The sequence below is a fragment of the Corylus avellana genome, chromosome ca2 (genome assembly GCF_901000735.1).
Source record: "Corylus avellana chromosome ca2, CavTom2PMs-1.0".
Lineage (NCBI taxonomy): Eukaryota > Viridiplantae > Streptophyta > Magnoliopsida > Fagales > Betulaceae > Corylus > Corylus avellana.
In genome coordinates this window covers 32,512,381-32,529,340 of record NC_081542.1, presented here as the reverse complement: position 1 = coordinate 32,529,340, position 16,960 = coordinate 32,512,381, and the positions used below count along the sequence as shown (strand labels likewise).

Genomic DNA, 16,960 nt, shown 5'->3' with positions numbered 1-16,960 from the left:
AAAGCAAATGATTGCCACATTTACTCTAGACTCATTCTTGTTTCACCATTTGCTTATCTATATCTAATCACATTTCTTTTCTAGCCATCAAACAATTGTCCTCAGATAAACCAAGCTCAAAAGGAAAATTATTACTTGACACAGCTGAAAAAAGTAACTGTGGGTTGGTTGAATTACAATGCAGTTCATGTGTGGCAAGAGATTCCTGCCTTCTTTCCGCACAGAAAATGTTTGCATATGTTCCATGGATTGACTTGTGGTGTTATCGCAGCATTTTCCTCCCCTCTTGGTCTGTGTGCTTTATTCTATAATGCATGTCCTTGTAATATATGTTTTATATTCTATTGTCCTTTATGCAGATAGAGATGATGTCAGAGTCTATTGATGAAACTTTAGACAAAGATGAGGCCGAAGAGGAAACAGAGGAGCTCACTAACCAGGTGCTTGATGAGATTGGTGTCGATATTGCATCCCAGGTTGGTTTCTTTGAGATATTTTGGTATTGCCTGAATTTTTCTTGCGTCTTCTTTTTTGTCATCTGAATAATGTAAACTGAACAATTGTTGATTCTGTTGTGTATTAACAGTTATCTTCAGCTCCCAAAGGCCGGATTGCATCAAGGAACACTCAAAATGTTGTTACCAATACTCAAAAAGTTGTTACCAGGTATGGGTACTTACCTTCTTCTTTTTTCAAATTAATAGCATCTGCATAAAAGTCTCCATGGCACTTAAGCATTAGCAGCAGCAAGGCTTGAGTTTTTACTTACTGGCACAAATATATTACTATGATCACTTGTATCATCAACTTTCGGTGGTTGAATCGTACAACTTTGAGATCACTTTTTGGAGAGGGCAGCCGTTCACCTTTGGATCTTGTCAATATAGCCCTCTATTATAGCTTTCATTATTGTTATGTCTTTTTTCCTTTTCTCATTGTTCCTGGGTAACCTGCTCCATGCTAAAAACAGTCAAATCTAAACTAAACTGTGTCGCTCCTTTTTCTTTCCTTTCAACTGCTAATGCGGACATGGTGTATGATATCTACCATCTCCTGAATATACCACAGAATTTTGATAAACAGATGTTTAACTATAGATAATAACTTTTATAAGGACATGACACAAACTAAGTCTTTTGAGCCATCTAATAACAAATAAACACATTAGTTTATCACATCAAATGAGAGGAAGACGAAAACATGCAATTTTTACCCGTTCTCCTCAAGAAATCAATCAACAAAACACCCTTTCCCCATTCAAGAGAAAACCAATCCACTGAGTTGTTATCAGAGTCTCTCTCAGCTTGCGTCAATCAACTATGATCTGCTTACTAAGGGCTTGAGAGACGATAACCCACTACCTATCTTCCCGGGATTGGGATCTATTTAAATATAAAACAAAATAATAATAAAATTAAGAAAAAAGTATGGGGTGGCCGGCCCTAGGGAGTGGTTCAGCCAAACCCAAAAAAAATTGATTTTTGGAATATTTGGGTTTGGCCCTAGGGAGTGGCTGGCCATGGGGGGGTGGCTCCGAAGCCACCCCCCAAGAGCCGGTTGGGGCCGGTTCGGGTTTGGCCCTAGGGGGTTGGCCGACCCTAGGGCCATGGGCCACCCCCATGTCTCAGCCGGCCACCCCATACTTTTTTCTTAATTTTAATATTATTTTTTTAATTACTGGAACACGTGGCGGCTTGTAGACCCTTAGATGAGATCCCGATCCATCTTCCTGTCAGAAGCTAGGATTGGGTTTTGAAATTAGGTTGATTTAAGGGCCTAGTCAGTGTGGTTGTATACCCTGTACACGTATGATTTCAAAACTTTCATGATTTTTGTTTCATGGTTGTATACCCTGTTATGCAGGTCCGAATCTTCTGATGTTCAGGATCTTGAGAAGAGGTTGGCCTCTCTACGACGCATCTGATCTGGAAAGTTACTTATATAGTATACATTATTGTAAATTTAAAATAAGTACAAATTGAATGATGCATGAAGATTAGGAATTGCAACAAGAGGATTCATATATTTATTCTAGTAACTTCATTTAAACTTTATTATTATTTTTTTTTTCTTTAAATATTTAGGGAACTGATCCAGTTATGAGTCGCATAATTATAACCCATTTGTATTTTGTATGGTGCGAGTTTGCTGGATGGAATGAATGAGGAATAACACTTGAAAGTGGCGCCCTGCAAAAGCAACCAGCACATCACACATCTCACAATGTATACAACTTTTCTAAGACAAAGCAAACATATAGATCGATGGAAATTGAACAAAAAGCAAACATAATAATAAACAAGAGAAATGTTTGGTTTCATTCTCATATACATCTCTTGTTTATTTCCGTACAAAAAATGTGAAAATTTACCATTGAATCAGTCATTTTCCGCTTGTGAAATGCAAGATTCCTTCATACACTCGCATTTATTTAGCACAGATGAAGTTGACCTAAGAAATTTCAGAGTTGGAGAGACCACCACAGTGTAAGCTTGCTTTTCCGGCCTTCCTTGATCTCATAATCAACACAGGCCACAAACACTCATGGCAAGAGTTGCGAAAAGGATCACCGGCCCATCATATTGGTTTGAGAAATGCTACGGTCTTTCTTGGTGTCCTCCTCATCCTAAACTTTTTCATTTTTTTAGAATACAATGTTTACATAGGATGGTGAGAATACCAGGAAAAACTGTAGCATTTCTTTATTGGTCCTTGCATGGTGTCTCAAATATATATGCCTATCAATCAGTGACAATAAAAATTCAATTTTTTCTATAGTAAAGTGCAAATTGTAGAGATGGAAGAGAAAAAAAATACATATCCAACATTTCCATGGGATCCAGATACCTTTTCTAAAACAGCCTTGCAAACTTTTTTGAAGCATTCTAATATTTTCCAGTTCACTTGCTTTGCATTTGAATATGGTAATAACTAGTGTAACAAGTCACCCTTGTTAAGATTGCTTGAGTGAAGTGGAGACTCAATTCAAAGGAGATTTTTCGACTATGAGGTTTGCTTACTGATGGAACCGTCTATGAGTCCAAGTTTGTTCTTTTGCAATGAGAGCCATCATCATGGATTTGCTTCATGTATGATGATTCTCACCGTCGAGCAAAGAAGAAACCAAAACAGACCTTGAGCGATCTTTATGGTGAAGATAGCAAGGGTGAAGAAGCTTTGATTGAGTTTGTGGTAGGATACATGTTTGCAAAAGGCTATAAGCATGTGAGAGAATTTCAGCCATGGAAGAAGAAAAATAGGCTAGAAATGCTCTGATACCATGTTAGAGTATAGGTTAGAAAACCAGATAACGAATGAGGAAGAAAAAAATTAGGGATCCGTTTGAGTTTCCAATTTAAAAAAATGCGATTTAATAATAATAACGAATTTAAAATATGTGATTTGAAAATGTAATTTTTAAAAACTCAGTTAAGCATGTAATAACACGTGAATCAATTACAAATAACAAAGTTAACTAACCGCCAACTCATCTTAATTAACTTAGCAACTCATCTTAACTAATTTAGCTAACTCAACTATATGTGTATCTTTTTTTCCCTTATTGTAATGTGTTTCAATATGTATGCGAAAATAAAAATAAAAATAATGAAAGAAATTAGAGTTTTAAACAATTTATAAAATAATTAATAACTGTACAACCGTCAGTTGCGATTAACAATTAAAAAAGAAGATGAATAACCGCTTAAACCGATTGCAATTGTAGTTATCTGAATAGTTACTTTATTTAAAAAAGAAGAAGCTATTATTGCAAGTGAAAGAATTTAAAATGTAATAATTATTCTTATTTTGATTTGATTAAAAGAAAAAAAAAAAAGGAAAAAAAGAAAAAGAGAGAAGAAATGATTGAACAAACGCCTGAAAAGGTACAAAACCACCCAAGTGGAACCAAAAAAAAAAAAAAAAACGATTTAGGAAATGTTTTCATCCTAACATGACTTATATATTCAGTAAATCGAAACGGAGGGAGAAAGATTCTTTCAAAAAAATTCTCTCTATTTAAATTGAAAGGAAGAGGAAACAGCTAGTTAGGGGTGAAAATGCGGATAGTAAAATTCACTAATCGTTTCCGCTAACTGCTAGATGGTTAACTATCGGTTAGTGATTAGTAACTCTAATAACTGCTAACGTTCTTGTTTTGTTTTTTTTTTTTTTTAAAAAAAAACCCCAAAACAATGTGGTTTTTGTGGTCATACTACATACATACGGCATAGTTTCTAGATTTTTTTACATTTTTATATATATTTAAAATTTTAAACACAAAAAAGACATGGTTAGCAGTTAACGATTAGTGCGGTTAGCAGTTAGTGAGCAGTTATTAACCGCCCCCTTTTCACCCCTACTAGTTATTTAGGCTCATTTTGTTTCGGTGTAAAATATTTTCAGGGGAGTTATTTTACAAGAAAATGTTTTATGATGAAAACATTTTTCGGCGTTTGGCACGCACACAGAAAATCACAAATATTTTTTTTATTTTCATTTGATCATATTAACCTATAAAATGTAATTTTTATTCACAACATAAAAAATACTAATATACAATAATTTAAAAAATAAAACTAAAAATTATTTTTAATTAAAATATACAAATTAACTAACAATAATTTAGTGTTTAATATGATTTTGCGTACACATCAAATACCGGAAAATGTTTTATGTTGAAAACATTTTTCGACGTAGGGGACCCACCTGATTTTCCATATATGCCAAATACTGAAAAATGTTTTCCATCGAAAATATTTTTTTGACGAGTCTCGGGTGGGTCCCAGCGTGGTCCTAGACGGGTCCCGATAGTGTCCTAAGCAGGTCTGGTCAGGTCCTGGTCAAGTCCTAAGCCAGTCCAGGTTAAGTTCCAGGCAGGTCTCAACGGGGTACCGAGCAGATCTAGTCGGGTCTTGGGCAGGTCCCAACAGGGTCCCAAGCGGGTCTTGGGCGAGTCTCGATCAAGTCCCGGGTAGGTCCTGGTCAAGTGTCCGAACGGGTCCTGGTAAGTCCCTGCGGGGGTCCTAGTCGGGTTTTGGCAGGATCTGTTGATTTGAGAATGAGATGTTCAAAGTCATTTTTACTCAGAAGATCGTAAACCATTTTTTGAAAATTAAAGAAGAATTTTCGGTCAAAGAAAAAAATATTTTCATAAGGAAAACATTTTTTTAAATCATTATCTCAAAAAAAAAAAGAAAGTAAAATTAGACCTCAATTTTTGACCAACCGATTTCTCTTAATTTCAAACAGAGTTGCTATGTCGCCTTCGACGACCACTAATTGCTTGATTCCATCAAATCAGAAAATAAGAAACAGCGTTTCCTGCAAATGCTCCCAACAATAATAAAATATTAATTTTTCTTGAAAGGAACAGGTATTCTTCGTTTACTCCTAACAATAATTAAAATAATCGAAAAAATGAAATGGTCAGGCTTTAATCCGCGTCTCCTCATTGTCGAGCAAAGAAGATTCTTAAAATCCCATTCCCGATAACAAACACTGTAATATAAATCTTTAAATACAAATTAATAATATTATTATATATTGTTAGTATCGCTATTTTCTACGTTTTTTTTTTTCTCTCATCTCCAATCCTCACAGAAAACCATCGCCCGCTTCGACCCAAACTCATTTTGTTTATCTGTCGGATCTCTTCTTTCTCATCCAGGAATATCCAAATTTGGGTGCAGCCTTTTTTGGCCTCAGCTTTTCAATCCTCTTTCGCAGCCTTCAAATCCGTCATTCCTCGCCGCGGTTTCAGGTACTATCAATCTCAACGATGGCCTCTTGTTTTTCTATTTTGAGATTAAATTTGTGGATTTTCTGATATAATTTAGGGATTTCGCTGCTCTGGGTCTTGGTTGATGACTTGATTCATGAAATTTTAATTCCTATTACACAGAATAATAATACTCGTCTGTTCAAAGTACTTGAAAGGATCGGGACCTCGGTATTTTGAAGCAAACCAGGTAAATTGTGAATTTTGATTAATCTCATTTTTTTATACTGCAATTTTGTGGTTGTGTATCCGATTGTCCGATATCGATTTTGGCTTTCTATTTATTGATTCTGTGCTTGTGATTAATCATTCTGTTCAAGTTTTTTTTTCTTTTTCCCCTTGATTTGCTATGTTCTATTTGCAACTCAATATGGATGTATTCAAAGTCTAAGCATGACCCTAAATCCCGTATTGGACACATGGTGCAACATTCCTGGGTTGTTTGCACATTGATTGTTAGAAAAGTTTACGATACTAGGAACGAAATCGAGATTTTACTTTTTTGGATGTGGCGTGAATTGTTAGGTGTAGTTATTATTATTATTATTATTTGAACTTATGAAATGAGTTATTTTCTACAAGGAATCGAGATATCATTTAATTAGTAGGAATACTCGGAGGAGAGGGAGAAGGTATCCTCCAAAATGACAAAATAGAGGAAAACCTCTATTGGGAGGGACTAAAAAGAAACAAGAAAGACATCTTCAGGCACTAATAGATGATGTTACCTGTTCTCCCCCTCAACTAAGCCAATTAGTCTGTCTCAGCTTTAGCTGAGGATGGAATCAATTCAAGTCAGGGCAGCCGTATCTCCCGTCTAATGCCAAACTCATGGATTCCACAGCTCCGAAAGGCCTGCTGGAACTGATTGGTGAAGTAGATTAAAAGACACAAACCCAGAGTAGGCTATCAGTAATAATTCTCAAGAACAGATATATTTAATCCAAAAGTGATGCTATGCACTGCCCCAGACCTAAGTTTGTAGCACAAAATTATTAGAAGACATTTTGAATTGTAAATACTTCATATTTACAAGAACATGCAGTCAAAAGTCAGATAAGGCTTACTCCTCACCGAAATAATTTCAGTACTAACTACCAAACAATAGTCTTAATAGCATAACTGCCTAAAAAAAGACTAAATAATAATCTTCTCAGAAATTTTTGAAATACTACAAACACCCTTCTTAACTATGAAAAGTTGAGCCATTACTAGTTGGCTGGATCTGTCTCCCTAGGTTGTTGAAAACTCGATCTCAAGTTGTCTTCATCTTTGCTCCCAAAGTTGTATCGAATGAGGGCCTTATCATTGAATAGAGATAAGGTCTTAAGATGGCTTGGAATTCCCATCTTTATTGTTGAGGTGCAACAATGCCTATCTACTCACTTGGACGGCTCTTACAACATGCCTTGTGGGTTACAATTTCGAATGTCATAAAAAGCTTTGACTTTCCTTATTGGACACCAATTGGTTTTTAGATGAGATGGTCAAAGGTCTGATTCAACAAATGGTAATAAAGCCAGGGTCATGGGTTCGAGTTGTGGAAGCGTCGTGTTGAGGTGCAACAAGGCCGCTCTACTCACTTGGATGGCTCTTAGAACATGCCTTGCGGGTTGCAATTTCGAATGCTGTAAAAGGCCTTGGCTTCCCTCACTAGACACCAATTGGTTTTAAGATAAGATAATCAAAGGCCCGATCCAACACTTATCTTTTTGTAAACACCACATGGTAACCTATCTTTTGGAAGATCCGCCTAGACCTTGTCATCCCACTTCAAAGGCAAACCTTACTCTTGTGTTGATCAGCTACTGTTTTGTACTTCAAATTGCTATCTTCAATCTGTTTCCTCACTTCATCATGGGTGGACTTGAAATAGTCAGCCATCTCCTTTGCTCTCTTGTTCACCTTACTTGAATTTGGAATGGAGGCCAGGTCCAGAACCAATTTGGATATTGGCCACACAGTCTCAAATGGACTGCAGTTATTACTCATGACACCTGTTGAATGGAAATTCAACTTGTGGTAACACTAAATCACATTCTTTAGGCTTCTTCCCTGCAAGACATTGTAATACATTTCCCAAAATGCTTTTGTGTGTAAAATACTTTCCGCCAGGATGTATTGAACTTGGCTTTGGTGGCTTTGCTCTTACCGCAAGGTAGGGAAATACAAAAATGGTTCCACCCATATGCTTAATATACATATGTTTTGATTCGTGCATTGGCTAAAGAAACAGTATCAAATTCATACTTGATACATCAGAAGTGCACAATTTGAATGTCTTTGAATTTCTTGGAGCTGAAACACAAAAGGGGGGCTATAACTTTCTTCTCTCCCACCTGATCTGTTATCAAATCCATGTCCTTTTAGACATGTCTTGTAGTTTCACTGCTCGGAATGTGGTATTTAGTTTTATTCTGCATCCTTATTCTAAGCTTTTTGTTAAAATGAAAATCATTAGAAGAGAACATATGAAGGGCAAGAGCTCAAGGTATCTTGCGGAAGGAAACTGAAAATATCGGTAAATAGAGTTACAATGTGCAGGAAAAGGAAAATAAATAGACTTCCTGAAGGGGACATGTGACTTTCAAAGTACTCCCGCTGAAACCTGTGATACTTTTTTGGTGAGAGAATCAGCTGATACGACACAGGAACAATATGTAGATTCAGATATAGAAAATGGAGATGCTAACGTCTTTGGCTATCATCTGCTCATCTCTTAGTTACAAGGAAGCTTTCAAATGCAATGATTAGGCCCCCTAGACCTGCGATCTTCACTTCAATTGATCAGTCCAAGTCTGCTGGGAATTTTCATTGGACAAGTATTGGTTGTCATAGACTACTCCTGATCACACTAGCTAGTCTTTCTTTTTTCATTGATCTTTTTCCTGTCTATCTCTTTTCAGTAAAATGCACCTATCCAGAGATGTGTAAAGTAGGGGTAGATCAATTGGTAAATTATGTATCATCATCATCTTAAAATTGGTAACAACCTTGTTGTTTCCAAAACTTTTTGTTGGTTGGCATTTGTCATCAACTCCCACTTGATTGTGTATAACTAAATCCTTTATGCTTGGTAGAAATTTAGGGAAGATCCTCACTACGCATAATCTAAGGAAGCAATGTATTATAGTGGTAGATTGATGTTTTGTGTAAGAAAAGTGGGGGAATCCATTGATCACCTATTACTCTATTGTGAGGTTCCTAGCGTCTTATTAGATTCTATTTATAGTTTTTTTGAGTTGGACTGGGTCATGCCTAGATAAGATCTCTTTGATTGTTGGGGAGGTTAGTTTGGTAGTTTTTATAGTGTAATGTTATGGAAGATGATTCCGTCCTAGATAATGTGGTGTATCTGGAGAGAAATAAGTTACTGTAGCTTTGAAGACCGTGAGAGGATGGTGGTTGAATTAAAGGCTTTTTTCTTTAATACTTTGTGCCACTAGACAACTGTTTATGATTGCTATCATATTTTAGTTTCTACAATTTTTTTTTTTTTTTTGGATAGGTGTTTCTCTTGTATACATCTTGTGTACTTGGGTTGTGCCCTTGTGCTTTTTATTGAAATTTGATTACTTATTAAAGAAAAAAGAAGAAATTATTATTTCATCCAACTATATTTTTTTTTATAAGTAATGTTTTGGCCCCAAGGGGAGGGAGAAGGGAGATTTAAACTAGTGACCTCCACTTTATTTTATCCAATTATATTAGCTTTCAAAATGAATCTTTAGCACATTAGGGTTTGTGCATGTATATGGACATTTTAAATGGACCTGGTTTGTGAGACGCAAGGGTACCTTGGGAAAATATTAATCATTTGGTTTATTCCCCCTCTTCTTTTTTTTTTTTTTCATTTTTTTTTCCTATGTGGTTTAAATTTTCTTGGCTTACGACATTGGACACTTTTTAATCCTTTTTGAGTTCTTACGGAATTTTGATTGGATTAGGCCAATGAGAGTGGCATGTTGGCCAAATCATTCTCAATAGTATTGCTTATGAAGAGCTATAGATTTCAATGATGATCCTCATTAACCTCTTGGTAGTTTCATTATGTTTATTTATTTGACATTGCAGCTATGCAGAGCCAGCTTGTGTGTAGTGGGTGTAGGAGCATTCTTCTTTATCCTGGAGGAGCCACAAATGTTTGCTGTGCATTATGCAATGCAGTTACTGCGGTCCCTCCTCCTGGTATTTTCTTTGTTATTTCCTTTCTCCTTGTTTCAAATTTGGCATTTACCTGTTGAATACCTTTCAGACTTTCTTATTAAATGTTTATTTGGAAGCTTGATTTGAAAGATTTTTTAGTTGAGTCAAATATGTGGTCGCCGTATGTCCAAAGTAGCTTATGACTTGGAATAAGAAAAATCAGATTGTCTGAGTAAGCCAACTGTGGCCCTTTTGTGAGAATAATGTATACAGATGAGTGTGTCTAATTGGTCTTCAATGATGATTGGTGAAACTAATTGAACTCAAAAGGGCATAAGATGTGAAAAAATAAAAATAGAGCCAAAACCTTATTAATTGGCATTTTATAGTCTGTCCAGTTGAAGATCATTAAATTGCATTGGGAAGTTTGTTGATAAGAATGTTCTGAAGATGATTGGTTGACATTTGATGCAAATTTGTTATTATTGCTTCTTTTGAAGTAAGAGGGGCAGAATATGCTTCCCAAACTTGTTGAATTTGGAGAATCTTCCTAGCTATATTGGGGCCAGAATGTTGCCCCAAGATGATGTTATATGCATTTAAATGCTTTTCGAGGATAGCAAGATAATGGACGTAGATCCAATCCATACTTCCTTGTCCGAGTGGAGTTTATATACTCTTAAGTTCAAAGCCCGTCAAAGGTGGCTCCTCACATGAAATCGCACAAATGATCCGGTCAAGAGTTTCCTCTTCTTCCTTGCACTCTGAAAGATGGGCGTAGACTCAAACTAATGTTCATGGGCACGTAGGGGAAAGCAAAGAAGGTATGTAGCGCCAAACAAGGCTAAGAAGAAGATAGCATTAAGGAGGAGAGCAACTACGAGCGATGAAAGCGGAAGATTGGATATGAATAAAGGACGCATTGTATGCACGTGTAGCAGTCATAGATTGGTCACCGCACTAACCTCCTGTTTTGGTAGTTGCCTAATATAAAGAAAGCTGCTTTTGGTAGTTGCCATAACTGTCGTGATAACTGTCGTCATTGTGCGTAGATACAGTGATACGGATAGGTCTCTTTCTCAACTTGCAACTAATATGGAATTTACATACTTCTAGGCTCTAGATGGTTTATCAGCCCATAAAGGCCTTCTGCCACCCACAAATTCTGTTAATGTAAAAGCAAAACCCATTATCACATCCATTTCTTTTTCCCTTTTCTTGGGTGAGTGCCTCTGCCTCTATTATTACAGTCACCTTATCAAGCGTAGCCAAAGTTTAGTTTAAATGATTTGCTGAGTATTGTTCCATTCATAGTAATTGCATTGTCTCTTTGCTATTATTTAGTAGACATTTTGGACCTGAAATTTAAAAGTACTTTGATTTCAAGGAGAGTTCTTGATGCAGTTAGTTTATGCTTTGGATTTCTTGAATTTATGTACTTCCTTGTCCCAATTTAATTTAATTTATTTATTTTTTAATTTTTTTTCCTGTTTTAGACGTTCCAGAACACATTTCCACTTTCTAAAAATGGAAGTTCTTATTTCTTCAATTTCCTACATTACCTTTATCCATTTTTTACAAAGCAAACATGATTCTTGTTAAAAATTGGGCCACCTCTAATATAAAGATAACTATATTTCTACCTTTTCATTGATAATTGTACCATTTCAAACCTAGACGCGAATTGGGATGAAGAGAGGATAACATGCTATGAGCGATTAGTTACACGGCACAAGTCGTAAAATTTAGATCTTTCAATAAAATTAACTAGAATGAATATATTTATAAAAGGGAATATTTTTATTTTTTATACTCTTTTGTTTTATTGAAAATAAGTTTCAATAGGAGAGAAATATTTTTGTATGAAATCCAAATAGATAACATACTTATCAAAAAAAAAAAAAAAAATCCAAATAGATAACATATAAGGTTCCTGGTGTCAGCAATGTAGAAGATTTATAAGAATGTTTGAAAGTTACGAATGCTCTATTCACTTTTACTAAGTAGGAATCAAAGGAGTAAAAGAATGCCTTAGTTCATACTTGGTCATCTTCCCAAAGCCATTGATCTTGTATAATTATCATAAATTGAATTTTCATACTTGATCTGAGATTGGCCCAAACTGCTTTGCTCCTGCCTTCAATCCTTCTCCTAGGAATGTAGCATGTGTGTCATTAATTGCTCAGATTTTTGAGCTAGTAACCTTAGGTCTTCAGGAGGAAGAGAGAACTTTATGTATTGAGGAGAAATTGAGGAAAGCTAAAGTTATCAGTGATTTGGAGAGTTCCACTTTTATAGAGAAGTTGGGTTGGAGATAGAAATCGAGGGCGTTGTGGTTTAGAGAAGGTGACAAGTGCACGAAGTTATTTCATCTAGTTGCCTACTCGAAGTTATTTCATCTAGTTGCCAACTCGAAGAAAAGAAATAACTCCATTGAGTCTCCATTGAGTCTTTGATGGTCAATGGTACAGTTTCTATATATCATTCTGAGATTAGAGAATGCATTGTGCAATACTAAAATAGTTTGTATAATTGGCGGACTAGCTGGATACCCTTTTTTTCGGTTATGTTGGGGAGGTATAGGCTAATTGGTTGGAGAGAGCATTTGAGGAGGGTGAGGTTTATGAGGTGGTGAAAGCCTTGAATAAGGCCTCGAGCCTAGATGGTTTTTCTATGGCGTTCTTCCAAGCTTGCTGGGATGTTCTTAAGGATGATACAATGAAGGTCTTCCATGATTTCCATGCCCAAGGAAACTTTGAAAGAAGCCTTAATTCCATTTTTATCGCTCTTATTCCAAAAAAATTAGGGGCAGTTGATATCAAGGATTTTTGCCCAATCAGTCTTGTGGGGGGAGTTTACAAGATTCTAGTTAAAGTTCTTGCAAACAAGTTGAAAATGGTTTTGTAGAAGATCATTTCCAACTCTCAGAATTCATTCATTGGAGGACGGAAAAGTCTTGATTTTGTTATCATTGCTAATACCTTGATCGTAGGATTGGATAGCCAAGGGTGTTTTGTAAATTGGATATTGAAGAGGCCTATGATCATGTGAATTGGAGTTTGTTCTTGTATATGCTGTGGTCGTTTTGAGGAAGAAATGGTGTAATTGGATAGCTCTTTGTATCTCTTCGATACGTTTCTTAGTCTTGGTCCACAATACTCTAGTGGGTTCTTCAGTAGCTCTCGCAGCTTGAGATAGGAAGACCCTTTGTCTCCTTTTGCTGTTTGTCATTGTTATGGAGGCACTAAGCAAAAGGACTTCCACTACAGTGAATGGAGGTTTTTTATCAGGCTTTTCCGTGAGGTCTAGAAGTGTTAACATCTAAGTCTCTTGTTTGTGGATGATACTTTGATTTTTTGTGTGGAAAATCCAGATCACCTCTTTTTTTTTAAAAGCTGTCTTAGGCCTAAAGATCAACCTGGCTAAATCAGAGCTAATCCTTTTTGGTAATGTTGGTGATGAAGAAGGTTTGGCTTGCATTTTGGGTTGCAAGGTTTAATCCTTGCCTATGAAGTATCTAAGTCTTCTGTTGGGAGCTCCTTTTAAGGCCAGATCTACTTAGGATGACTTCATTGAGAAGATAAGAGTCCCTGTTTGGCTGGTTGGAAGAGGTTGTACTTTGATCAAGAGTACCTTGTATAATTTTCCGACCTACTTCTTGTCTCTCTTTCCCATCCTTGCAAGCATCACAAAATGCATTGAGAAGTTACAGTGAGATTTCTTGTGGGGAAGTATTGGTGAAGAGTTCAAATTTCATTTGGTAAGTTGGTCCAATGTTTGCTCTCCAATTTCAGGGGGCAGGGGGGGTGGAAGAAATTTAATTTTGTTAACTGTTGAAGCACATTCCTATCCGATTACTAGTAGTTTAGGTTTACCTAAACTCTAGAGATAATTATCTAATGTGTTCTGGTTACTAGTAGTTTAGGTCTATCCAAACTCTAGAGATAATTATCCAATGGATAAATATCATAGGAGTTAGGACTCTATCTAAACTCTTGAATAGTTATCCAATGTATTATAGGATAGGAATTAGGAGTTCTATGTAATCTCTTGCTCTTGTAAATCTGTATATATATATAGCATGCAAACCGTGAATTCAATTACGGTGATTTACAAATTCAATCACAAAATTGTGTGCTATTATATGGTATCAGAGCCCCTCATAGACTAACGTCTCTTGCTCTCATGTCTTCCGCTTCATCTTCATCTTCTTCTTCCGAATCACCACGCTCAACCAATCTCACCACAAATCAGTCAGCCAACAACCACCAAGCTGTGGCCTTCACAATTCCAAATATGAATCATTCACTTCATATTCGACTGGCCAAAGACAACTTCATGTCATGGCGTACTCAGATCTTGGCCTATCTTAAAGGGCAAGATGCCTATTGCTTTGTGGATGGATCCTCTCTTCCTCCACCAAAGATGATTTCCAATACGAGCAAAGAAGAAGGTGCTCCAGACACCGTTCCCAATCCTGAGTTCCTCACATGGACTCAGAGGGATCAGATGATCCTTAGTATACTCAGCTCCACCCTCTCGGACGCCTATGTAGTACATGCCGTGGGGTGTGCAACGGCCTATGATTTATGGACAACTTTAGTCTCCATGTTTGCTTCCCAATCACGTGCTAGGGTGATGCAAATCCACTTTCAATTAGCTACTGCCAAGAAAGGTAACTCCACCATCACAGAATATTTTCAGAAAATCAAGTACATGAGTGACACATTGGCTGCTGCTGGACAGCCACTCAACGATTTTGAAAGCCTCTCCTTCCTACTTGCTGGCTTGGGCCCCGATTATCATACCTTTGTGACCTCAGTCACCACACGGGTTGATCCCATATCTCTTGAAGAAGTCTATGGCCATCTATTGGCACATGAAGCTCGGCTGGAACAAGAACTCTCATTCATTGATGCCTCACAACCAGCAGCTCACTTTACTGCTCGTGGCTATTTCAATCGTGGCCGTGGGTTCCGTGGGCGTGGATCCTATTCTAGAGGTCGTGGTGGCTCTCGAGGTCGTGGAACCTTCTCTCCAAACCATGCTCGGGGATCTTTCTACTCCAACAACAGCAATGCTGCCCCACGCCACATCTGTCAGATATGTGGAAAACAAGGGCACACAGCTCCTAGGTGTTATTCCAGGTTTGATCAGAATTTCCAGCAAGCTTCTTCATCATCTCCTCAAGCTTATTACTCCTCTCCATCACTGTTCTCGGATGAGGAATGGTACCCAGACACCGGTGCAACCCATCACCTCACCAATGATATGGGAAATCTGAATATTGCATCCGAGGAATACTCTGGCTCTGATCAAATCCGTATCGGCAATGGATCAGGTTTGTCTATAACTCATATAGGGTCTGCTACTTTTTCTGTACCAAGTCGTCAATTCCTTCTCAAACAACTTTTGTTAGTTCCCGATATATGCAAAAATTTACTCTCTGTTAGCCAATTTGCTAAAGACAATTGTGTTTTCTTTGAATTCCATTCTGACCACTTTGTTATAAAGGACTCCCGCACAAGGATTCCTCTACATCACGGCCCACTTAACAATGGCCTCTACCAGCTCCACACGTCTTCTGCATCTCCTCCAATAAAACGTGTCATGGTTGGTGAGAAGACCTCGGTTAATCACTGGCATAAGCGCCTAGGACATCCAGCTTTTCGTGTCGTCCGGAGCATTCTATCCAAATTTAGTCTTCCAATTCAGTCCAATAAAGCTCGAGTTTTCTGCTCAGCATGCCCGGTTGCCAAGGGCCATCAATTACCTTTTAGTTCCTCTAGTTTGGATGTTTGTAATCCTCTAGATTTAATTTACTCAGATGTTTGGGGACCATCCCCAGTTGTTTCACTTTCTGGCAATAAATATTATGTTTCTTTTATTGATTCTTTCTCTCGTTATACTTGGCTCTTTCCCATTCAAAATAAATCTGATGTCAAAACCGTATTTATACAATTTCAAAAAATGGTTGAACGTTTACTTAACACTAAAATTAAGCATGTTCAAACCGACTGGGGAGGTGAATATCATTCACCCACCACCTATTTTCAATCTCTTAGAATCAATCATCGTCTCTCATGTCCCCATACCCACCAACAACAAGGATGCGTTGAGAGAAAACATCGTCATCTCATTGACACCACTCTCGCACTCCTTGCTACTAGTGGAGTACCCAAGTCCTTTTGGGACGAAGCATGTCAAACCTCTTGTTACCTCATAAATAGATTACCTACCCCGGTTCTTAATCATGCTTCTCCTTTTGAAAAACTCTTTTCCAAACAGCCAGATTATACCTTCTTAAAAGTGTTTGGATGTGCATGTTTTCCCCCCCTCCGACCCTACAACTCCAATAAATTTGACTTTCGTTCCAAACCTTGTGTGTTCTTAGGCTATAGCACTCACCACAAGGGTTACCGCTGCTATCACCGTGAATCTGGCCGCATATATATTTCCAGGGATGTTATCTTTCATGAGTCTACATTCCCTTTCTTGGAACAACCTTCAGATCCCTCTCAAGTCTCCACTTCGTCTATCGGATCTGCTCAAATTCCGGTTGTTGTCTCTTCCAGCCCAATCCCATTATGTCAGCCTCCACCTCCTCCTGTGTCACCTATAACACCTTCCCTGGTACAGCCTTCTTCACCTTGTAGCACATCTACTTTTCCAGCAGATTCTATTGAAGTTGTGGACTCTCCTCCTCCACTTGCTGTTCCACGGACACATCACATGGTTACACGTGCTCAAAACAACATCACACAGCCACGACAGTTCACGGATGGTCGCATTCGGTACCCCATACCTCATGCTTTACATTCCGAGCTGGACTCTAATCTAGATGAGCCCACATGCTACACCAAGGCTGTTCTAGTTCCAGAATGGAGAAAGGCAATGCAAGAGGAGTTCAATGCGCTTCTACGCAACCAGACATGGACTCTTGTTCCACCTCACAAGGCCAAAAACGTTGTAGGCTGCACATGGGTATTCAAACTTAAAAGAAAGGCTGATGGCACGGTTGAGAGACATAAAGCT

The 16,960-nt window shown here is 37.6% G+C and overlaps 1 protein-coding gene across 1 annotated transcript in view; it reads left to right on the top strand.

The window, feature by feature from the left end:
* Positions 1-16,960, top strand: part of LOC132169624 (vacuolar protein sorting-associated protein 2 homolog 2-like) — a 29,033-nt gene that overhangs the window by 3,906 nt on the left and 8,167 nt on the right. The window contains exons 8-12 of the mRNA XM_059580629.1: positions 360-476; positions 587-666; positions 1,864-1,899; positions 5,691-5,761; positions 9,854-9,967. Of these exons, the coding sequence (XP_059436612.1) occupies positions 360-476; positions 587-666; positions 1,864-1,899; positions 5,691-5,761; positions 9,854-9,967 (418 nt within the window). The remainder of the gene's footprint in view (positions 1-359; positions 477-586; positions 667-1,863; positions 1,900-5,690; positions 5,762-9,853; positions 9,968-16,960) is intronic.